We start from the raw sequence: 22,500 nt of genomic DNA, 5'->3' as shown, positions 1-22,500 counted from the left end.
TCAATATCATCAGTTTATCAGGAAAACGTTGAAAAGATGGAAAGTACTTTTTTACATTATATGTTTATATAAATATATATATTAAACAAGGTTATAGTATTAGTGTAGCATAGAAATATATGTCAATTTAGTAGCATACAATTAAAAGTATTAATAGTACAAATACCATTTTTATTTAATAAAGATTGTAATTCATTATCTTGGCTTCACTACGTTATAATTTGAAGTGAAGACATTAAATGTAGAAAACCGCATAAAAACCCTGGATCCTACATTTCCCACAATGCTCGGTACGGTCGTCACAGTAGATTCAGCTTGGTATAAAATAAATGAAATTCTTTTTTAAAACGAAGTCGGTAGCCTTGAAGCCCAATTACCCCGATGACATCATCAGTAAAGAGACGACATCATCGGCTGAGATCGAGGAACCGGCGGCCATGTTTTCCCTTTTTTACTCAGGTGGCTTTGAGGCGCTAATTAGTCAGTGTTGATTAATACTGAGCATAATTTGTGCTATTATTGGATGATCACCCGAAACGAGGAGGAAGGGGTGGGGGGGCGTGGGGGGAATCAACACTGACATTGTTTACATGAGACCGTGACCCCGTGACCCCGTGACCCCGTGACCCCGTCACCCCGTCACCCCGTGGAATCTGGAGAACAGGCGTTCATGTAGCCAGGTACACGGATACAGACGATTTATTTATTTATTAATTTTCAAAGTGAAAGTCTCATAAAAAGAGTTTGACTATTCGCTCCACACTTTTATTGTGTTGCATGTTACGTGTTTCCTGCTTCACGATCGACGGGTTTCGTATTTTATAATCTTCTCTGTGGTGAAATTGTTTGTGATATAACCATGATAACGTTCTCATGATGCGTTCAGGCTCTGCTCAGTGAACATGAGTACTGGCTGAAGGTAAATGATAACGTTCTCATGATGCGTTCAGGCTCCGCTCAGTGAACACGAGTACTGGCTGAAGGTAAATGATAACGTTCTCATGATGCGTTCAGGCTCTGCTCAGTGAACATGAGTACTGGCTGAAGGTAAATGATAACGTTCTCATGATGCGTTCAGGCTCTGCTCAGTGAACATGAGTACTGGCTGAAGGTAAATGATAACGTTCTCATGATGCGTTCAGGCTCTGCTCAGTGAACATGAGTACTAGCTGAAGGTAAATGATAACGTTCTCATGATGCGTTCAGGCTCTGCTCAGTGAACATGAGTACTGGCTGAAGGTAAATGATAACGTTCTCATGATGCGTTCAGGCTCTACTCAGTGAACACGAGTACTGGCTGAAGGTAAATGATAACGTTCTCATGATGCGTTCAGGCTCTGCTCAGTGAACACGAGTACTGGCTGAAGGTAAATGATAACGTTCTCATGATGCGTTCAGGCACCGCTCAGTGAACATGAGTACTAGCTGAAGGTAGATGATAACGTTCTCATGATGCGTTCAGGCTCTGCTCAGTGAACACGAGTACTGGCTGAAGGTAAATGATAACGTTCTCATGATGCGTTCAGGCTCTGCTCAGTGAACACGAGTACTGGCTGAAGGTAAATGATAACGTTCTCATGATGCGTTCAGGCTCTGCTCAGTGAACACGAGTACTGGCTGAAGGTAAATGATAACGTTCTCATGATGCGTTCAGGCTCTGCCCAGTGAACACGAGTACTGGCTGAAGGTAAATGATAACGTTCTCATGATGCGTTCAGGCTCTACTCAGTGAACACGAGTACTGGCTGAAGGTAAATGATAACGTTCTCATGATGCGTTCAGGCTCTACTCAGTGAACACGAGTACTGGCTGAAGGTAAATGATAACGTTCTCATGATGCGTTCAGGCTCAGCTCAGTGAACACGAGTACTGGCTGAAGGTAAATGATAACGTTCTCATGATGCGTTCAGGCTCCGCTCAGTGAACACGAGTACTGGCTGAAGGTAAATGATAACGTTCTCATGATGCGTTCAGGCTCCGCTCAGTGAACACGAGTACTGGCTGAAGGTAAATGATAACGTTCTCATGATGCGTTCAGGCTCCGCTCAGTTAACACGAGTACTGGCTGAAGGTAAATGATAACGTTCTCATGATGCGTTCAGGCTCCGCTCAGTGAACACGAGTACTGGCTGAAGGTAAATGATAACGTTCTCATGATGCGTTCAGGCTCCACTCAGTGAACACGAGTACTGGCTGAAGGTAAATGAGAACGTTCTCATGATGCGTTCAGGCTCCACTCAGTGAACACGAGTACTGGCTGAAGGTAAATGAGAACGTTCTCATGATGCGTTCAGGCTCCACTCAGTGAACACGAGTACTGGCTGAAGGTAAATGAGAACGTTCTCATGATGCGTTCAGGCTCCACTCAGTGAACACGAGTACTGGCTGAAGGTAAATGATAACGTTCTCATGATGCGTTCAGGCTCTACTCAGTGAACACGAGTACTGGCTGAAGGTAAATGAGAAAGTTCTCATGATGCGTTCAGGCTCTACTCAGTGAACATGAGTACTGGCTGAAGGTAAATGATAACGTTCTCATGATGCGTTCAGGCACCGCTCAGTGAACACGAGTACTGGCTGAAGGTAAATGATAACGTTCTCATGATGCGTTCAGGCTCCGCTCAGTGAACACGAGTACTGGCTGAAGGTAAATGATAACGTGCTCATGATGCGTTCAGGCTCCGCTCAGTTAACACGAGTACTGGCTGAAGGTAAATGATAACGTTCTCATGATGCGTTCAGGCTCCGCTCAGTGAACACGAGTACTGGCTGAAGGTAAATGATAACGTTCTCATGATGCGTTCAGGCACCGCTCAGTGAACATGAGTACTAGCTGAAGGTAGATGATAACGTTCTCATGATGCGTTCAGGCTCTGCTCAGTGAACACGAGTACTGGCTGAAGGTAAATGATAACGTTCTCATGATGCGTTCAGGCTCCGCTCAGTGAACACGAGTACTGGCTGAAGGTAAATGATAACGTTCTCATGATGCGTTCAGGCTCCGCTCAGTGAACACGAGTACTGGCTGAAGGTAAATGATAACGTTCTCATGATGCGTTCAGGCTCCGCTCAGTGAACACGAATACTGGCTGAAGGTAAATGATAACGTTCTCATGATGCGTTCAGGCTCCACTCAGTGAACACGTGTACTGGCTGAAGGTAAATGATAACGTTTTCATGATGCGTTCAGGCTCCGCTCAGTGAACACGAGTACTGGCTGAAGGTAAATGATAACGTTCTCATGATGCGTTCAGGCTCCGCTCAGTGAACACGAGTACTGGCTGAAGGTAAATGATAACGTTCTCATGATGCGTTCAGGCTCCGCTCAGTGAACACGAATACTGGCTGAAGGTAAATGATAACGTTCTCATGATGCGTTCAGGCTCCATTCAGTGAACACGAGTACTGGCTGAAGGTAAATGATAACGTTTTCATGATGCGTTCAGGCTCTGCTCAGTGAACATGAGTACTGGCTGAAGGTAAATGATAACGTTCTCATGATGCGTTCAGGCTCTGCTCAGTGAACATGAGTACTAGCTGAAGGTAAATGATAACGTTCTCATGATGCGTTCAGGCTCTGCTCAGTGAACATGAGTACTGGCTGAAGGTAAATGATAACGTTCTCATGATGCGTTCAGGCTCTACTCAGTGAACACGAGTACTGGCTGAAGGTAAATGATAACGTTCTCATGATGCGTTCAGGCTCTGCTCAGTGAACATGAGTACTGGCTGAAGGTAAATGATAAAGTTCTCATGATGCGTTCAGGCACCGCTCAGTGAACATGAGTACTAGCTGAAGGTAGATGATAACGTTCTCATGATGCGTTCAGGCTCTGCTCAGTGAACACGAGTACTGGCTGAAGGTAAATGATAACGTTCTCATGATGCGTTCAGGCTCTGCTCAGTGAACACGAGTACTGGCTGAAGGTAAATGATAACGTTCTCATGATGCGTTCAGGCTCTGCTCAGTGAACACGAGTACTGGCTGAAGGTAAATGATAACGTTCTCATGATGCGTTCAGGCTCTGCCCAGTGAACACGAGTACTGGCTGAAGGTAAATGATAACGTTCTCATGATGCGTTCAGGCTCTACTCAGTGAACACGAGTACTGGCTGAAGGTAAATGATAACGTTCTCATGATGCGTTCAGGCTCTACTCAGTGAACACGAGTACTGGCTGAAGGTAAATGATAACGTTCTCATGATGCGTTCAGGCTCCGCTCAGTGAACACGAGTACTGGCTGAAGGTAAATGATAACGTTCTCATGATGCGTTCAGGCTCCGCTCAGTGAACACGAGTACTGGCTGAAGGTAAATGATAACGTTCTCATGATGCGTTCAGGCTCCGCTCAGTGAACACGAGTACTGGCTGAAGGTAAATGATAACGTTCTCATGATGCGTTCAGGCTCCGCTCAGTTAACACGAGTACTGGCTGAAGGTAAATGATAACGTTCTCATGATGCGTTCAGGCTCCGCTCAGTGAACACGAGTACTGGCTGAAGGTAAATGATAACGTTCTCATGATGCGTTCAGGCTCCACTCAGTGAACACGAGTACTGGCTGAAGGTAAATGAGAACGTTCTCATGATGCGTTCAGGCTCCACTCAGTGAACACGAGTACTGGCTGAAGGTAAATGAGAACGTTCTCATGATGCGTTCAGGCTCCACTCAGTGAACACGAGTACTGGCTGAAGGTAAATGAGAACGTTCTCATGATGCGTTCAGGCTCCACTCAGTGAACACGAGTACTGGCTGAAGGTAAATGATAACGTTCTCATGATGCGTTCAGGCTCTACTCAGTGAACACGAGTACTGGCTGAAGGTAAATGAGAAAGTTCTCATGATGCGTTCAGGCTCTACTCAGTGAACATGAGTACTGGCTGAAGGTAAATGATAACGTTCTCATGATGCGTTCAGGCACCGCTCAGTGAACACGAGTACTGGCTGAAGGTAAATGATAACGTTCTCATGATGCGTTCAGGCTCCGCTCAGTGAACACGAGTACTGGCTGAAGGTAAATGATAACGTGCTCATGATGCGTTCAGGCTCCGCTCAGTTAACACGAGTACTGGCTGAAGGTAAATGATAACGTTCTCATGATGCGTTCAGGCTCCGCTCAGTGAACACGAGTACTGGCTGAAGGTAAATGATAACGTTCTCATGATGCGTTCAGGCACCGCTCAGTGAACATGAGTACTAGCTGAAGGTAGATGATAACGTTCTCATGATGCGTTCAGGCTCTGCTCAGTGAACACGAGTACTGGCTGAAGGTAAATGATAACGTTCTCATGATGCGTTCAGGCTCCGCTCAGTGAACACGAGTACTGGCTGAAGGTAAATGATAACGTTCTCATGATGCGTTCAGGCTCCGCTCAGTGAACACGAGTACTGGCTGAAGGTAAATGATAACGTTCTCATGATGCGTTCAGGCTCCGCTCAGAGAACACGAATACAGGCTGAAGGTAAATGATAACGTTCTCATGATGCGTTCAGGCTCCACTCAGTGAACACGTGTACTGGCTGAAGGTAAATGATAACGTTTTCATGATGCGTTCAGGCTCCGCTCAGTGAACACGAGTACTGGCTGAAGGTAAATGATAACGTTCTCATGATGCGTTCAGGCTCCGCTCAGTGAACACGAGTACTGGCTGAAGGTAAATGATAACGTTCTCATGATGCGTTCAGGCTCCGCTCAGTGAACACGAATACTGGCTGAAGGTAAATGATAACGTTCTCATGATGCGTTCAGGCTCCATTCAGTGAACACGAGTACTGGCTGAAGGTAAATGATAACGTTTTCATGATGCGTTCAGGCTCCGCTCAGTGAACACGAGTACTGGCTGAAGGTAAATGATAACGTTTTCATGATGCGTTCAGGCTCCGCTCAGTGAACACGAGTACTGGCTGAAGGTAAATGATAACGTTCTCATGATGCATTCAGGCTCCACTCAGTGAACACGAGTACTGGCTGAAGGTAAATGATAACGTTCTCATGATGCGTTCAGGCTCCACTCAGTGAACACGAGTACTGGCTGAAGGTAAATGATAACGTTCTCATGATGCGTTCAGGCTCCACTCAGTGAACACGAGTACTGGCTGAAGGTAAATGATAACGTTCTCATGATGCGTTCAGGCTCCACTCAGTAAACACGAGTACTGGCTGAAGGTAAATGAGAACGTTCTCATGATGCGTTCAGGCTCCACTCAGTGAACACGAGTACTGGCTGAAGGTAAATGAGAACGTTCTCATGATGCGTTCAGGCTCCACTCAGTGAACACGAGTACTGGCTGAAGGTAAATGATAACGTTCTCATGATGCGTTCAGGCTCTACTCAGTGAACATGAGTACTGGCTGAAGGTAAATGAGAAAGTTCTCATGATGCGTTCAGGCTCTACTCAGTGAACATGAGTACTGGCTGAAGGTAAATGATAACGTTCTCATGATGCGTTCAGGCTCCGCTCAGTGAACACGAGTACTGGCTGAAGGTAAATGATAACGTTCTCATGATGCGTTCAGGCTCCGCTCAGTGAACACGAGTACTGGCTGAAGGTAAATGATACCGTTCTCATGATGCGTTCAGGCTCTACTCAGTGAACACGACTACTGGCTGAAGGTAAATGATAACGTTGTCATGATGCGTTCAGGCTCCGCTCAGTGAACACGAGTACTGGCTGAAGGTAAATGATAACGTTCTCATGATGCGTTCAGGCTCCGCTCAGTGACCACGAGTACTGGCTGAAGGTAAATGATAACGTTCTCATGATGCGTTCAGGCTCCACTCAGTGAACACGAGTACTGGCTGAAGGTAAATGATAACGTTCTCATGATGCGTTCAGGCTCTACTCAGTGAACATGAGTACTGGCTGAAGGTAAATGAGAAAGTTCTCATGATGCGTTCAGGCTCCGCTCAGTGAACATGAGTACTGGCTGAAGGTAAATGATAACGTTCTCATGATGCGTTCAGGCTCCGCTCAGTGAACATGAGTACTAGCTGAAGGTAGATGATAACGTTCTCATGATGCGTTCAGGCTCTGCTCAGTGAACACGAGTACTGGCTGAAGGTAAATGATAACGTTCTCATGATGCGTTCAGGCTCTGCTCAGTGAACACGAGTACTAGCTGAAGGTAAATGATAACGTTCTCATGATGCGTTCAGGCTCTGCTCAGTGAACACGAGTACTGGCTGAAGGTAAATGATAATGTTCTCATGATGCGTTCAGGCTCTGCCCAGTGAACACGAGTACTGGCTGAAGGTAAATGATAACGTTCTCATGATGCGTTCAGGCTCTACTCAGTGAACACGAGTACTGGCTGAAGGTAAATGATAACGTTCTCATGATGCGTTCAGGCTCTACTCAGTGAACACGAGTACTGGCTGAAGGTAAATGATAACGTTCTCATGATGCGTTCAGGCTCCGCTCAGTGAACACGAGTACTGGCTGAAGGTAAATGATAACGTTCTCATGATGCGTTCAGGCTCCGCTCAGTGAACACGAGTACTGGCTGAAGGTAAATGATAACGTTCTCATGATGCGTTCAGGCTCCACTCAGTGAACACGAGTACTGGCTGAAGGTAAATGATAACGTTCTCATGATGCGTTCAGGCTCCGCTCAGTTAACACGAGTACTGGCTGAAGGTAAATGATAACGTTCTCATGATGCGTTCAGGCTCCGCTCAGTGAACACGAGTACTGGCTGAAGGTAAATGATAACGTTCTCATAATGCGTTCAGGCACCGCTCAGTGAACACGAGTACTAGCTGAAGGTAGATGATAACGTTCTCATGATGCGTTCAGGCTCTGCTCAGTGAACACGAGTACTGGCTGAAGGTAAATGATAACGTTCTCATGATGCGTTCAGGCTCCGCTCAGTGAACACGAGTACTGGCTGAAGGTAAATGATAACGTTCTCATGATGCGTTCAGGCTCCGCTCAGTGAACACGAGTACTGGCTGAAGGTAAATGATAACGTTCTCATGATGCGTTCAGGCTCCGCTCAGTGAACACGAATACTGGCTGAAGGTAAATGATAACGTTCTCATGATGCGTTCAGGCTCCACTCAGTGAACACGAGTACTGGCTGAAGGTAAATGATAACGTTTTCATGATGCGTTCAGGCTCCGCTCAGTGAACACGAGTACTGGCTGAAGGTAAATGATAACGTTCTCATGATGCGTTCAGGCTCCGCTCAGTGAACACGAGTACTGGCTGAAGGTAAATGATAACGTTCTCATGATGCGTTCAGGCTCCGCTCAGTGAACACGAATACTGGCTGAAGGTAAATGATAACGTTCTCATGATGCGTTCAGGCTCCACTCAGTGAACACGAGTACTGGCTGAAGGTAAATGATAACGTTTTCATGATGCGTTCAGGCTCCGCTCAGTGAACACGAGTACTGGCTGAAGGTAAATGATAACGTTTTCATGATGCGTTCAGGCTCCGCTCAGTGAACACGAGTACTGGCTGAAGGTAAATGATAACGTTCTCATGATGCATTCAGGCTCCACTCAGTGAACACGAGTACTGGCTGAAGGTAAATGATAACGTTCTCATGATGCGTTCAGGCTCCACTCAGTGAACACGAGTACTGGCTTAAGGTAAATGATAACGTTCTCATGATGCGTTCAGGCTCCACTCAGTGAACACGAGTACTGGCTGAAGGTAAATGATAACGTTCTCATGATGCGTTCAGGCTCCACTCAGTGAACACGAGTACTGGCTGAAGGTAAATGAGAACGTTCTCATGATGCGTTCAGGCTCCACTCAGTGAACACGAGTACTGGCTGAAGGTAAATGATAACGTTCTCATGATGCGTTCAGGCTCTACTCAGTGAACATGAGTACTGGCTGAAGGTAAATGAGAAAGTTCTCATGATGCGTTCAGGCTCTACTCAGTGAACACGAGTACTGGCTGAAGGTAAATGATAACGTTCTCATGATGCGTTCAGGCTCCGCTCAGTGAACACGAGTACCGACTGAAGGTAAATGATAACGTTCTCATGATGCGTTCAGGCTCCGCTCAGTGAACACGAGTACTGGCTGAAGGTAAATGATAACGTTCTCATGATGCGTTCAGGCTCCGCTCAGTGAACACGAGTACTGGCTGAAGGTAAATGATAACGTTCTCATGATGCGTTCAGGCTCTACTCAGTGAACACGAGTACTGGCTGAAGGTAAATGATAACGTTGTCATGATGCGTTCAGGCTCCGCTCAGTGAACACGAGTACTGGCTGAAGGTAAATGATAACGTTCTCATGATGCGTTCAGGCTCCGCTCAGTGACCACGAGTACTGGCTGAAGGTAAATGATAACGTTCTCATGATGCGTTCAGGCTCCACTCAGTGAACACGAGTACTGGCTGAAGGTAAATGATAACGTTCTCATGATGCGTTCAGGCTCTCCTCAGTGAACATGAGTACTGGCTGAAGGTAAATGAGAAAGTTCTCATGATGCGTTCAGGCTCCGCTCAGTGAACATGAGTACTGGCTGAAGGTAAATGATAACGTTCTCATGATGCGTTCAGGCTCCGCTCAGTGAACATGAGTACTAGCTGAAGGTAGATGATAACGTTCTCATGATGCGTTCAGGCTCTGCTCAGTGAACACGAGTACTGGCTGAAGGTAAATGATAACGTTCTCATGATGCGTTCAGGCTCTGCTCAGTGAACACGAGTACTGGCTGAAGGTAAATGATAACGTTCTCATGATGCGTTCAGGCTCTGCTCAGTGAACACGAGTACTGGCTGAAGGTAAATGATAACGTTCTCATGATGCGTTCAGGCTCTGCCCAGTGAACACGAGTACTGGCTGAAGGTAAATGATAACGTTCTCATGATGCGTTCAGGCTCCGCTCAGTGACCACGAGTACTGGCTGAAGGTAAATGATAACGTTCTCATGATGCGTTCAGGCTCCACTCAGTGAACACGAGTACTGGCTGAAGGTAAATGATAACGTTCTCATGATGCGTTCAGGCTCTACTCAGTGAACATGAGTACTGGCTGAAGGTAAATGAGAAAGTTCTCATGATGCGTTCAGGCTCCGCTCAGTGAACATGAGTACTGGCTGAAGGTAAATGATAACGTTCTCATGATGCGTTCAGGCTCCGCTCAGTGAACATGAGTACTAGCTGAAGGTAGATGATAACGTTCTCATGATGCGTTCAGGCTCTGCTCAGTGAACACGAGTACTGGCTGAAGGTAAATGATAACGTTCTCATGATGCGTTCAGGCTCTGCTCAGTGAACACGAGTACTAGCTGAAGGTAAATGATAACGTTCTCATGATGCGTTCAGGCTCTGCTCAGTGAACACGAGTACTGGCTGAAGGTAAATGATAATGTTCTCATGATGCGTTCAGGCTCTGCCCAGTGAACACGAGTACTGGCTGAAGGTAAATGATAACGTTCTCATGATGCGTTCAGGCTCTACTCAGTGAACACGAGTACTGGCTGAAGGTAAATGATAACGTTCTCATGATGCGTTCAGGCTCTACTCAGTGAACACGAGTACTGGCTGAAGGTAAATGATAACGTTCTCATGATGCGTTCAGGCTCCTCTCAGTGAACACGAGTACTGGCTGAAGGTAAATGATAACGTTCTCATGATGCGTTCAGGCTCCGCTCAGTGAACACGAGTACTGGCTGAAGGTAAATGATAACGTTCTCATGATGCGTTCAGGCTCCACTCAGTGAACACGAGTACTGGCTGAAGGTAAATGATAACGTTCTCATGATGCGTTCAGGCTCCGCTCAGTTAACACGAGTACTGGCTGAAGGTAAATGATAACGTTCTCATGATGCGTTCAGGCTCCGCTCAGTGAACACGAGTACTGGCTGAAGGTAAATGATAACGTTCTCATAATGCGTTCAGGCACCGCTCAGTGAACACGAGTACTAGCTGAAGGTAGATGATAACGTTCTCATGATGCGTTCAGGCTCTGCTCAGTGAACACGAGTACTGGCTGAAGGTAAATGATAACGTTCTCATGATGCGTTCAGGCTCCGCTCAGTGAACACGAGTACTGGCTGAAGGTAAATGATAACGTTCTCATGATGCGTTCAGGCTCCGCTCAGTGAACACGAGTACTGGCTGAAGGTAAATGATAACGTTCTCATGATGCGTTCAGGCTCCGCTCAGTGAACACGAATACTGGCTGAAGGTAAATGATAACGTTCTCATGATGCGTTCAGGCTCCACTCAGTGAACACGAGTACTGGCTGAAGGTAAATGATAACGTTTTCATGATGCGTTCAGGCTCCGCTCAGTGAACACGAGTACTGGCTGAAGGTAAATGATAACGTTCTCATGATGCGTTCAGGCTCCGCTCAGTGAACACGAGTACTGGCTGAAGGTAAATGATAACGTTCTCATGATGCGTTCAGGCTCCGCTCAGTGAACACGAATACTGGCTGAAGGTAAATGATAACGTTCTCATGATGCGTTCAGGCTCCACTCAGTGAACACGAGTACTGGCTGAAGGTAAATGATAACGTTTTCATGATGCGTTCAGGCTCCGCTCAGAGAACACGAGTACTGGCTGAAGGTAAATGATAACGTTTTCATGATGCGTTCAGGCTCCGCTCAGTGAACACGAGTACTGGCTGAAGGTAAATGATAACGTTCTCATGATGCATTCAGGCTCCACTCAGTGAACACGAGTACTGGCTGAAGGTAAATGATAACGTTCTCATGATGCGTTCAGGCTCCACTCAGTGAACACGAGTACTGGCTGAAGGTAAATGAGAACGTTCTCATGATGCGTTCAGGCTCCACTCAGTGAACACGAGTACTGGCTGAAGGTAAATGATAACGTTCTCATGATGCGTTCAGGCTCCACTCAGTGAACACGAGTACTGGCTGAAGGTAAATGATAACGTTCTCATGATGCGTTCAGGCTCCACTCAGTGAACACGAGTACTGGCTGAAGGTAAATGAGAACGTTCTCATGATGCGTTCAGGCTCCACTCAGTGAACACGAGTACTGGCTGAAGGTAAATGATAACGTTCTCATGATGCGTTCAGGCTCTACTCAGTGAACATGAGTACTGGCTGAAGGTAAATGAGAAAGTTCTCATGATGCGTTCAGGCTCTACTCAGTGAACATGAGTACTGGCTGAAGGTAAATGATAACGTTCTCATCATGCGTTCAGGCTCCGCTCAGTGAACACGAGTACTGGCTGAAGGTAAATGATAACGTTCTCATGATGCGTTCAGGCTCCGCTCAGTGAACACGAGTACTGGCTGAAGGTAAATGATAACGTTCTCATGATGCGTTCAGGCTCTACTCAGTGAACACGAGTACTGGCTGAAGGTAAATGATAACGTTGTCATGATGCGTTCAGGCTCCGCTCAGTGAACACGAGTACTGGCTGAAGGTAAATGATAACGTTCTCATGATGCGTTCAGGCTCCGCTCAGTGACCACGAGTACTGGCTGAAGGTAAATGATAACGTTCTCATGATGCGTTCAGGCTCCACTCAGTGAACACGAGTACTGGCTGAAGGTAAATGATAACGTTCTCATGATGCGTTCAGGCTCTACTCAGTGAACATGAGTACTGGCTGAAGGTAAATGAGAAAGTTCTCATGATGCGTTCAGGCTCCGCTCAGTGAACATGAGTACTGGCTGAAGGTAAATGATAACGTTCTCATGATGCGTTCAGGCTCCGCTCAGTGAACATGAGTACTAGCTGAAGGTAGATGATAACGTTCTCATGATGCGTTCAGGCTCTGCTCAGTGAACACGAGTACTGGCTGAAGGTAAATGATAACGTTCTCATGATGCGTTCAGGCTCTGCTCAGTGAACACGAGTACTGGCTGAAGGTAAATGATAACGTTCTCATGATGCGTTCAGGCTCTGCTCAGTGAACACGAGTACTGGCTGAAGGTAAATGATAACGTTCTCATGATGCGTTCAGGCTCTGCCCAGTGAACACGAGTACTGGCTGAAGGTAAATGATAACGTTCTCATGATGCGTTCAGGCTCTACTCAGTGAACACGAGTACTGGCTGAAGGTAAATGATAACGTTCTCATGATGCGTTCAGGCTCTACTCAGTGAACACGAGTACTGGCTGAAGGTAAATGATAACGTTCTCATGATGCGTTCAGGCTCCGCTCAGTGAACACGAGTACTGGCTGAAGGTAAATGATAACGTTCTCATGATGCGTTCAGGCTCCGCTCAGTGAACACGAGTACTGGCTGAAGGTAAATGATAACGTTCTCATGATGCATTCAGGCTCCACTCAGTGAACACGAGTACTGGCTGAAGGTAAATGAGAAAGTTCTCATGATGCGTTCAGGCTCCACTCAGTGAACACGAGTACTGGCTGAAGGTAAATGATAACGTTCTCATGATGCGTTCAGGCTCTACTCAGTGAACATGAGTACTGGCTGAAGGTAAATGAGAAAGTTCTCATGATGCGTTCAGGCTCTACTCAGTGAACATGAGTACTGGCTGAAGGTAAATGATAACGTTCTCATCATGCGTTCAGGCTCCGCTCAGTGAACACGAGTACTGGCTGAAGGTAAATGATAACTTTCTCATGATGCGTTCAGGCTCCGCTCAGTGAACACGAGTACTGGCTGAAGGTAAATGATAACGTTCTCATGATGCGTTCAGGCTCTACTCAGTGAACACGAGTACTGGCTGAAGGTAAATGATAACGTTGTCATGATGCGTTCAGGCTCCGCTCAGTGAACACGAGTACTGGCTGAAGGTAAATGATAACGTTCTCATGATGCGTTCAGGCTCCGCTCAGTGACCACGAGTACTGGCTGAAGGTAAATGATAACGTTCTCATGATGCGTTCAGGCTCCACTCAGTGAACACGAGTACTGGCTGAAGGTAAATGATAACGTTCTCATGATGCGTTCAGGCTCTACTCAGTGAACATGAGTACTGGCTGAAGGTAAATGAGAAAGTTCTCATGATGCGTTCAGGCTCCGCTCAGTGAACATGAGTACTGGCTGAAGGTAAATGATAACGTTCTCATGATGCGTTCAGGCTCCGCTCAGTGAACATGAGTACTAGCTGAAGGTAGATGATAACGTTCTCATGATGCGTTCAGGCTCTGCTCAGTGAACACGAGTACTGGCTGAAGGTAAATGATAACGTTCTCATGATGCGTTCAGGCTCTGCTCAGTGAACACGAGTACTGGCTGAAGGTAAATGATAACGTTCTCATGATGCGTTCAGGCTCTGCTCAGTGAACACGAGTACTGGCTGAAGGTAAATGATAACGTTCTCATGATGCGTTCAGGCTCTGCCCAGTGAACACGAGTACTGGCTGAAGGTAAATGATAACGTTCTCATGATGCGTTCAGGCTCTACTCAGTGAACACGAGTACTGGCTGAAGGTAAATGATAACGTTCTCATGATGCGTTCAGGCTCTACTCAGTGAACACGAGTACTGGCTGAAGGTAAATGATAACGTTCTCATGATGCGTTCAGGCTCCGCTCAGTGAACACGAGTACTGGCTGAAGGTAAATGATAACGTTCTCATGATGCGTTCAGGCTCCGCTCAGTGAACACGAGTACTGGCTGAAGGTAAATGATAACGTTCTCATGATGCATTCAGGCTCCACTCAGTGAACACGAGTACTGGCTGAAGGTAAATGATAACGTTCTCATGATGCGTTCAGGCTCCACTCAGTGAACACGAGTACTGGCTGAAGGTAAATGAGAACGTTCTCATGATGCGTTCAGGCTCCACTCAGTGAACACGAGTACTGGCTGAAGGTAAATGATAACGTTCTCATGATGCGTTCAGGCTCCACTCAGTGAACACGAGTACTGGCTGAAGGTAAATGATAACGTTCTCATGATGCGTTCAGGCTCCACTCAGTGAACACGAGTACTGGCTGAAGGTAAATGAGAACGTTCTCATGATGCGTTCAGGCTCCACTCAGTGAACACGAGTACTGGCTGAAAATAAATGATAACGTTCTCATGATGCGTTCAGGCTCTACTCAGTGAACATGAGTACTGGCTGAAGGTAAATGAGAAAGTTCTCATGATGCGTTCAGGCTCTACTCAGTGAACATGAGTACTGGCTGAAGGTAAATGATAACGTTCTCATCATGCGTTCAGGCTCCGCTCAGTGAACACGAGTACTGGCTGAAGGTAAATGATAACGTTCTCATGATGCGTTCAGGCTCCGCTCAGTGAACACGAGTACTGGCTGAAGGTAAATGATAACGTTCTCATGATGCGTTCAGGCTCTACTCAGTGAACACGAGTACTGGCTGAAGGTAAATGATAACGTTGTCATGATGCGTTCAGGCTCCGCTCAGTGAACACGAGTACTGGCTGAAGGTAAATGATAACGTTCTCATGATGCGTTCAGGCTCCGCTCAGTGACCACGAGTACTGGCTGAAGGTAAATGATAACGTTCTCATGATGCGTTCAGGCTCCACTCAGTGAACACGAGTACTGGCTGAAGGTAAATGATAACGTTCTCATGATGCGTTCAGGCTCTACTCAGTGAACATGAGTACTGGCTGAAGGTAAATGAGAAAGTTCTCATGATGCGTTCAGGCTCCGCTCAGTGAACATGAGTACTGGCTGAAGGTAAATGATAACGTTCTCATGATGCGTTCAGGCTCCGCTCAGTGAACATGAGTACTAGCTGAAGGTAGATGATAACGTTCTCATGATGCGTTCAGGCTCTGCTCAGTGAACACGAGTACTGGCTGAAGGTAAATGATAACGTTCTCATGATGCGTTCAGGCTCTGCTCAGTGAACACGAGTACTGGCTGAAGGTAAATGATAACGTTCTCATGATGCGTTCAGGCTCTGCTCAGTGAACACGAGTACTGGCTGAAGGTAAATGATAACGTTCTCATGATGCGTTCAGGCTCTGCCCAGTGAACACGAGTACTGGCTGAAGGTAAATGATAACGTTCTCATGATGCGTTCAGGCTCTACTCAGTGAACACGAGTACTGGCTGAAGGTAAATGATAACGTTCTCATGATGCGTTCAGGCTCTACTCAGTGAACACGAGTACTGGCTGAAGGTAAATGATAACGTTCTCATGATGCGTTCAGGCTCCGCTCAGTGAACACGAGTACTGGCTGAAGGTAAATGATAACGTTCTCATGATGCGTTCAGGCTCCGCTCAGTGAACACGAGTACTGGCTGAAGGTAAATGATAACGTTCTCATGATGCGTTCAGGCTCCACTCAGTGAACACGAGTACTGGCTGAAGGTAAATGATAACGTTCTCATGATGCGTTCAGGCTCCGCTCAGTTAACACGAGTACTGGCTGAAGGTAAATGATAACGTTCTCATGATGCGTTCAGGCTCCGCTCAGTGAACACGACTACTGGCTGAAGGTAAATGATAACGTTCTCATGATGCGTTCAGGCACCGCTCAGTGAACATGAGTACTAGCTGAAGGTAGATGATAACGTTCTCATGATGCGTTCAGGCTCTGCTCAGTGAACACGAGTACTGGCTGAAGGTAAATGATAACGTTCTCATGATGCGTTCAGGCTCCGCTCAGTGAACACGAGTACTGGCTGAAGGTAAATGATAACGTTCTCATGATGCGTTCAGGCTCCGCTCAGTGAACACGAGTACTGGCTGAAGGTAAATGATAACGTTCTCATGATGCGTTCAGGCTCCGCTCAGTGAACACGAATACTGGCTGAAGGTAAATGAGAACGTTCTCATGATGCGTTCAGGCTCCACTCAGTGAACACGAGTACTGGCTGAAGGTAAATGATAACGTTCTCATGATGCGTTCAGGCTCTACTCAGTGAACATGAGTACTGGCTGAAGGTAAATGAGAAAGTTCTCATGATGCGTTCAGGCTCTACTCAGTGAACATGAGTACTGGCTGAAGGTAAATGATAACGTTCTCATCATGCGTTCAGGCTCCGCTCAGTGAACACGAGTACTGGCTGAAGGTAAATGATAACGTTCTCATGATGCGTTCAGGCTCCGCTCAGTGAACACGAGTACTGGCTGAAGGTAAATGATAACGTTCTCATGATGCGTTCAGGCTCTACTCAGTGAACACGAGTACTGGCTGAAGGTAAATGATAACGTTGTCATGATGCGTTCAGGCTCCGCTCAGTGAACACGAGTACTGGCTGAAGGTAAATGATAACGTTCTCATGATGCGTTCAGGCTCCGCTCAGTGAACACGAGTACTGGCTGAAGGTAAATGATAACGTTCTCATGATGCGTTCAGGCTCTACTCAGTGAACACGAGTACTGGCTGAAGGTAAATGATAACGTTCTCATGATGCGTTCAGGCTCTACTCAGTGAACATGAGTACTGGCTGAAGGTAAATGAGAAAGTTCTCATGATGCGTTCAGGCTCCGCTCAGTGAACATGAGTACTGGCTGAAGGTAAATGATAACGTTCTCATGATGCGTTCAGGCTCCGCTCAGTGAACATGAGTACTAGCTGAAGGTAGATGATAACGTTCTCATGATGCGTTCAGGCTCTGCTCAGTGAACACGAGTACTGGCTGAAGGTAAATGATAACGTTCTCATGATGCGTTCAGGCTCTGCTCAGTGAACACGAGTACTGGCTGAAGGTAAATGATAACGTTCTCATGATGCGTTCAGGCTCCGCTCAGTGAACACGAGTACTGGCTGAAGGTAAATGATAACGTTCTCATGATGCGTTCAGGCTCTGCCCAGTGAACACGAGTACTGGCTGAAGGTAAATGATAACGTTCTCATGATGCGTTCAGGCTCTACTCAGTGAACACGAGTACTGGCTGAAGGTAAATGATAACGTTCTCATGATGCGTTCAGGCTCTACTCAGTGAACACGAGTACTGGCTGAAGGTAAATGATAACGTTCTCATGATGCGTTCAGGCTCTGCTCAGTGAACACGAGTACTGGCTGAAGGTAAATGATAACGTTCTCATGATGCGTTCAGGCTCCGCTCAGTGAACACGAGTACTGGCTGAAGGTAAATGATAACGTTCTCATGATGCGTTCAGGCTCCACTCAGTGAACACGAGTACTGGCTGAAGGTAAATGATAACGTTCTCATGATGCGTTCAGGCTCCGCTCAGTTAACACGAGTACTGGCTGAAGGTAAATGATAACGTTCTCATGATGCGTTCAGGCTCCGCTCAGTGAACATGAGTACTGGCTGAAGGTAAATGATAACGTTCTCATGATGCGTTCAGGCACCGCTCAGTGAACATGAGTACTAGCTGAAGGTAGATGATAACGTTCTCATGATGCGTTCAGGCTCTGCTCAGTGAACACGAGTACTGGCTGAAGGTAAATGATAACGTTCTCATGATGCGTTCAGGCTCCGCTCAGTGAACACGAGTACTGGCTGAAGGTAAATGATAACGTTCTCATGATGCGTTCAGGCTCCGCTCAGTGAACACGAGTACTGGCTGAAGGTAAATGATAACGTTCTCATGATGCGTTCAGGCTCCGCTCAGTGAACACGAATACTGGCTGAAGGTAAATGATAACGTTCTCATGATGCGTTCAGGCTCCACTCAGTGAACACGAGTACTGGCTGAAGGTAAATGATAACGTTTTCATGATGCGTTCAGGCTCCGCTCAGTGAACACGAGTACTGGCTGAAGGTAAATGATAACGTTCTCATGATGCGTTCAGGCTCCGCTCAGTGAACACGAGTACTGGCTGAAGGTAAATGATAACGTTCTCATGATGCGTTCAGGCTCCGCTCAGTGAACACGAATACTGGCTGAAGGTAAATGATAACGTTCTCATGATGCGTTCAGGCTCCACTCAGTGAACACGAGTACTGGCTGAAGGTAAATGATAACGTTCTCATGATGCGTTCAGGCTCCGCTCAGTGAACACGAGTACTGGCTGAAGGTAAATGAGAAAGTTCTCATGATGCGTTCAGGCTCCGCTCAGTGAACATGAGTACTGGCTGAAGGTAAATGATAACGTTCTCATGATGCGTTCAGGCTCCGCTCAGTGAACACGAGTACTGGCTGAAGGTAAATGATAACGTTCTCATGATGCGTTCAGGCTCCGCTCAGTGAACACGAGTACTGGCTGAAGGTAAATGATAACGTTCTCATGATGCGTTCAGGCTCCGCTCAGTGAACACGAGTACTGGCTGAAGGTAAATGATAACGTTCTCATGATGCGTTATTAAACTTCATTGAAACTAAAAACGCCCATAAAATAATATCTTTTATTTACTTACAACTTAAATTGTCTGTTTTTATAAATAAAACAACACTATTAAATTACTATTTTATATATATATATATATATATATATATACATATATATATATATTTACTATATTGTTGATGATTTTTGAGACGATTCAGCGAACAAACGATCTGTTAATACGCATCATCAACGGTCATTAATTAGTATATCGTTATTATTCCTCACCAAGTCGAGCTGCGAAGCTGTTGCCATGGCGCCCGTGGAGCAGACTGACAGCTGTCACTCTGTGCATGTGTGCGTAACTGTGTGTGTGTTTCTAACTAATGACATGTCAAGTGGGAGCAAAAGGGGGAGGTGTTAAGTAGGATGCCACGGAGACTTTGTCATGTGTGGGCGAAGGTTAGATAGGGGGGGGTATTATGGGATGGAGAAAGACGAGCGAGGTGCTTTAAAATGTATCCAGAGATGAAAGATCACACTTATTGGACGCCACACGTCTCCACTGGCTCGTAGAGAAGTCAGACTTCTATACAACCAGAGGAGTCGCCCCCTGGTGGTCAGGACAGAGAATTCAGCTTTAACACATGAAGCATAGACTTCTATACAACCAGAGGAGTCGCCCCCCTGGTGGTCAGGAGAGAGAATGCAGCTTTAACACATGAAGCATAGACTTCTATACAACCAGAGGAGTCGCCCCCTGGTGGTCAGTAGAGAGAATGCAGCTTTAACACATGCAGCATAGACTTCTATACAACCAGAGGAGTCGCCCCCTGGTGGTCAGGAGAGAGAATGCAGCTTTAACACATGAAGCATAGACTTCTATACAACCAGAGGAGTTGCCCCCTGGTGGTCAGGAGAGAGAATGCAGCTTTAACACATGAAGCATAGACTTCTATACAACCAGAGGAGTCGGGTTAGTCGTCCATCAAGCTCTCCGTCTCTTTGATTGTGAACCGTTTCAGAAGACATAATTGTGACGTTCATGTGACTGCTGAAGCAACTGTCCTCCCCCGTCTCTCATCTCCTCCGTCACTTGTCTTGCCGTCTACTCCACCCTCCAAACCCCTCACTCTATATTCTCTCTCCTCCTCCTCCTCTCTTCTTCTTAATTCTACATCTTCATCTTCACTTCTTGCCTGTGAGTTGGACAGAGGCAGCTACACAGTGTGGGTAGTGTTGAGAGGGCTTCCAAATGTGTCCATCTGCCAAGGAGGAGGAGGAAGAGGAAGAGGAGGAGGAAGAGGAAGAGGAGGAGGAGGAGGAGGAAAAGGAAGAGGAGGAGGAAGAGGAAGAGGAGGAGCAGAAAGAGGAGGAGGAAAAGGAAGAGGAGGAAGAAGAGGAGGAGGAGTAAGAAGAGGAGGAGGAGGAAGAGGAGGAAAAGGAAGAGGAGGAGGAAGAGGAAGAGGAGGAGCAGAAAGAGGAGGAGGAAAAGGAAGAGGAGGAGGAAGAAGAGGAGGAGGAGGAAGAGGAGGAGGAAGAAGAGGAGGAGGAGTAAGAGGAGGAGGAGCAGAAAGAAGAGGAGGAAGAGGAGGAGGTGGATGATGAGGAAGAGGAGGAAGAGAGCATGTGTCTTATTTGGGATTGACATGTAACATCGGTCCCAAAGATAAACGCCTGTCACATTTTAATCCTCCGCCGATCACACGCTGCACACACACACACACACACACACACACACAGCATTACACATACACATACACACACACACACACACACGCTGCACAAACACACACACACACACACGCGCGCTGCACAAACACACACACGCACACACACACACGCTGCACAAACACACACACACACGCTGCACAAACACACACACACACACACACACGCTGCACAAACACACACAGGCTGCACAAACACACACACACACACAATCACACACACGCTGCACAAACACACACAGGCTGCACAAACACACACACACACACACGCTGCACAAACACACACAGGCTGCACAAACACACACACACACACACACACACACAGGGCGCTAACGTTGGGACTCGACACGCGAGGCGAACGTTCTGCATACATGTGAAACCCGCACGCAATTTCTCAAAAGTGTCTGTGGGGCGACCATGGCAACGGTTGCCGTGGCTACTCCGGGAAGCCAGAGCGTGTTTCTGATGGCACGTTTCCCAGAGGAGCCCGTCATACATCATCTTGCGTGGGGGGTGCAGGATGCACACTGTACGTACAGTAGAGGAAGACGAGCCACAGCGCTCAGAAGGAACCACAATGAAACCACGTCAATCATCAGCTCTGAGATACAGGATGATTGACAGGTCGACACCAGAGATGTCTCTACGTCACTCAGTCCAGATGTGCTCACTTCCTGTTTATCGTATGCAAATAAAACAACACAACGACGGCCATACTAAGATAGCGACGGCTAAAAAGCTGCATTCTCTCTCCTGACCACCAGGGGGCGTCTCCTCTGGTTGTATAGAAGTCTATGCTTCATGTGTTAAAGCTGCATTCTCTCTACTGACCACCAGGGGGCGACTCCTCTGGTTGTATAGAAGTCTATGCTTCATGTGTTAAAGCTGCATTCTCTCTACTGACCACCAGGGGGCGACTCCTCTAGTTGTATAGAAGTCTCTATAAATGGAGCAGAACTCCTCTGGTTGTATAGAAGTCTATATAAATGGAGCAGAACTCCTCTGATTGTATAGAAGTTTACATAAATGGAGCAGAACTCCTCTGGTTTTATAGAAGTCTATGCTTAATGTGTTAAAGCTGCATTCTCTCTCCTGAACACCAGGGGGCGACTCCTCTGGTTGTATAGAAGTCTATGCTTAATGTGTTAAAGCTGCATTCTCTCTCCTGACCACCAGGGGGCGACTCCTCTGGTTTTATAGAAGTCTCTATAAATGGAGCAGAACTCCTCTGGTTGTATAGAAGTCTATATAAATGGAGCAGAACTCCTCTGGTTGTATAGAAGTCTCTATAAATGGAGCAGAACTCCTCTGGTTGTATAGAAGTCTATATAAATGGAGCAGAACTCCTCTGGACACTCGGGTGAAGAACCGATATGAAAACAACATCTTGAGCGTGAAAGCGACCACAGACCACAGCTGTGCTGGAACTCAACAGCAGAAATATTGACAGCTAAATATTAGTGCGTCACGTGTTGACCTCTGACCTCTCAGTTAGTCAGTCCGGATGTAGCGAGAAGGACACAAAGAGGACCGGGCGAAACACACAGTCTTTGCCGTGCGTGTTGGCGGAGGCTCACCTGGGCTGGCGCTGGATGGGCGGCGCCCGCCGGGCCTCCTCCCCCAGCCGGCTGAGGGAGGGCGACCGGCTCCTCGCCCCCCTCCCCATGGTCCGCACCACCACG

The 22,500-nt window shown here is 46.8% G+C and overlaps 1 protein-coding gene across 1 annotated transcript in view; it reads right to left on the bottom strand.

The window, feature by feature from the left end:
• LOC117728810 (SH3 and multiple ankyrin repeat domains protein 2-like) overlaps window positions 1-22,500 on the bottom strand; it is a 99,076-nt gene that overhangs the window by 68,764 nt on the left and 7,812 nt on the right. Inside the window, 1 exon segment of the mRNA XM_034529691.1 lies at window positions 22,360-22,500. This exon segment is cut by the window's right edge and continues 325 nt beyond it. Within this exon segment, the coding sequence (XP_034385582.1) occupies window positions 22,360-22,500 (141 nt within the window).

Source organism: Cyclopterus lumpus, chromosome 3 (genome assembly GCF_009769545.1).
Source record: "Cyclopterus lumpus isolate fCycLum1 chromosome 3, fCycLum1.pri, whole genome shotgun sequence".
NCBI lineage: Eukaryota > Metazoa > Chordata > Actinopteri > Perciformes > Cyclopteridae > Cyclopterus > Cyclopterus lumpus.
The sequence above is the reverse complement of the archived record's forward strand: the minus strand, read 5'-3'. Positions and strand labels throughout refer to the sequence as shown.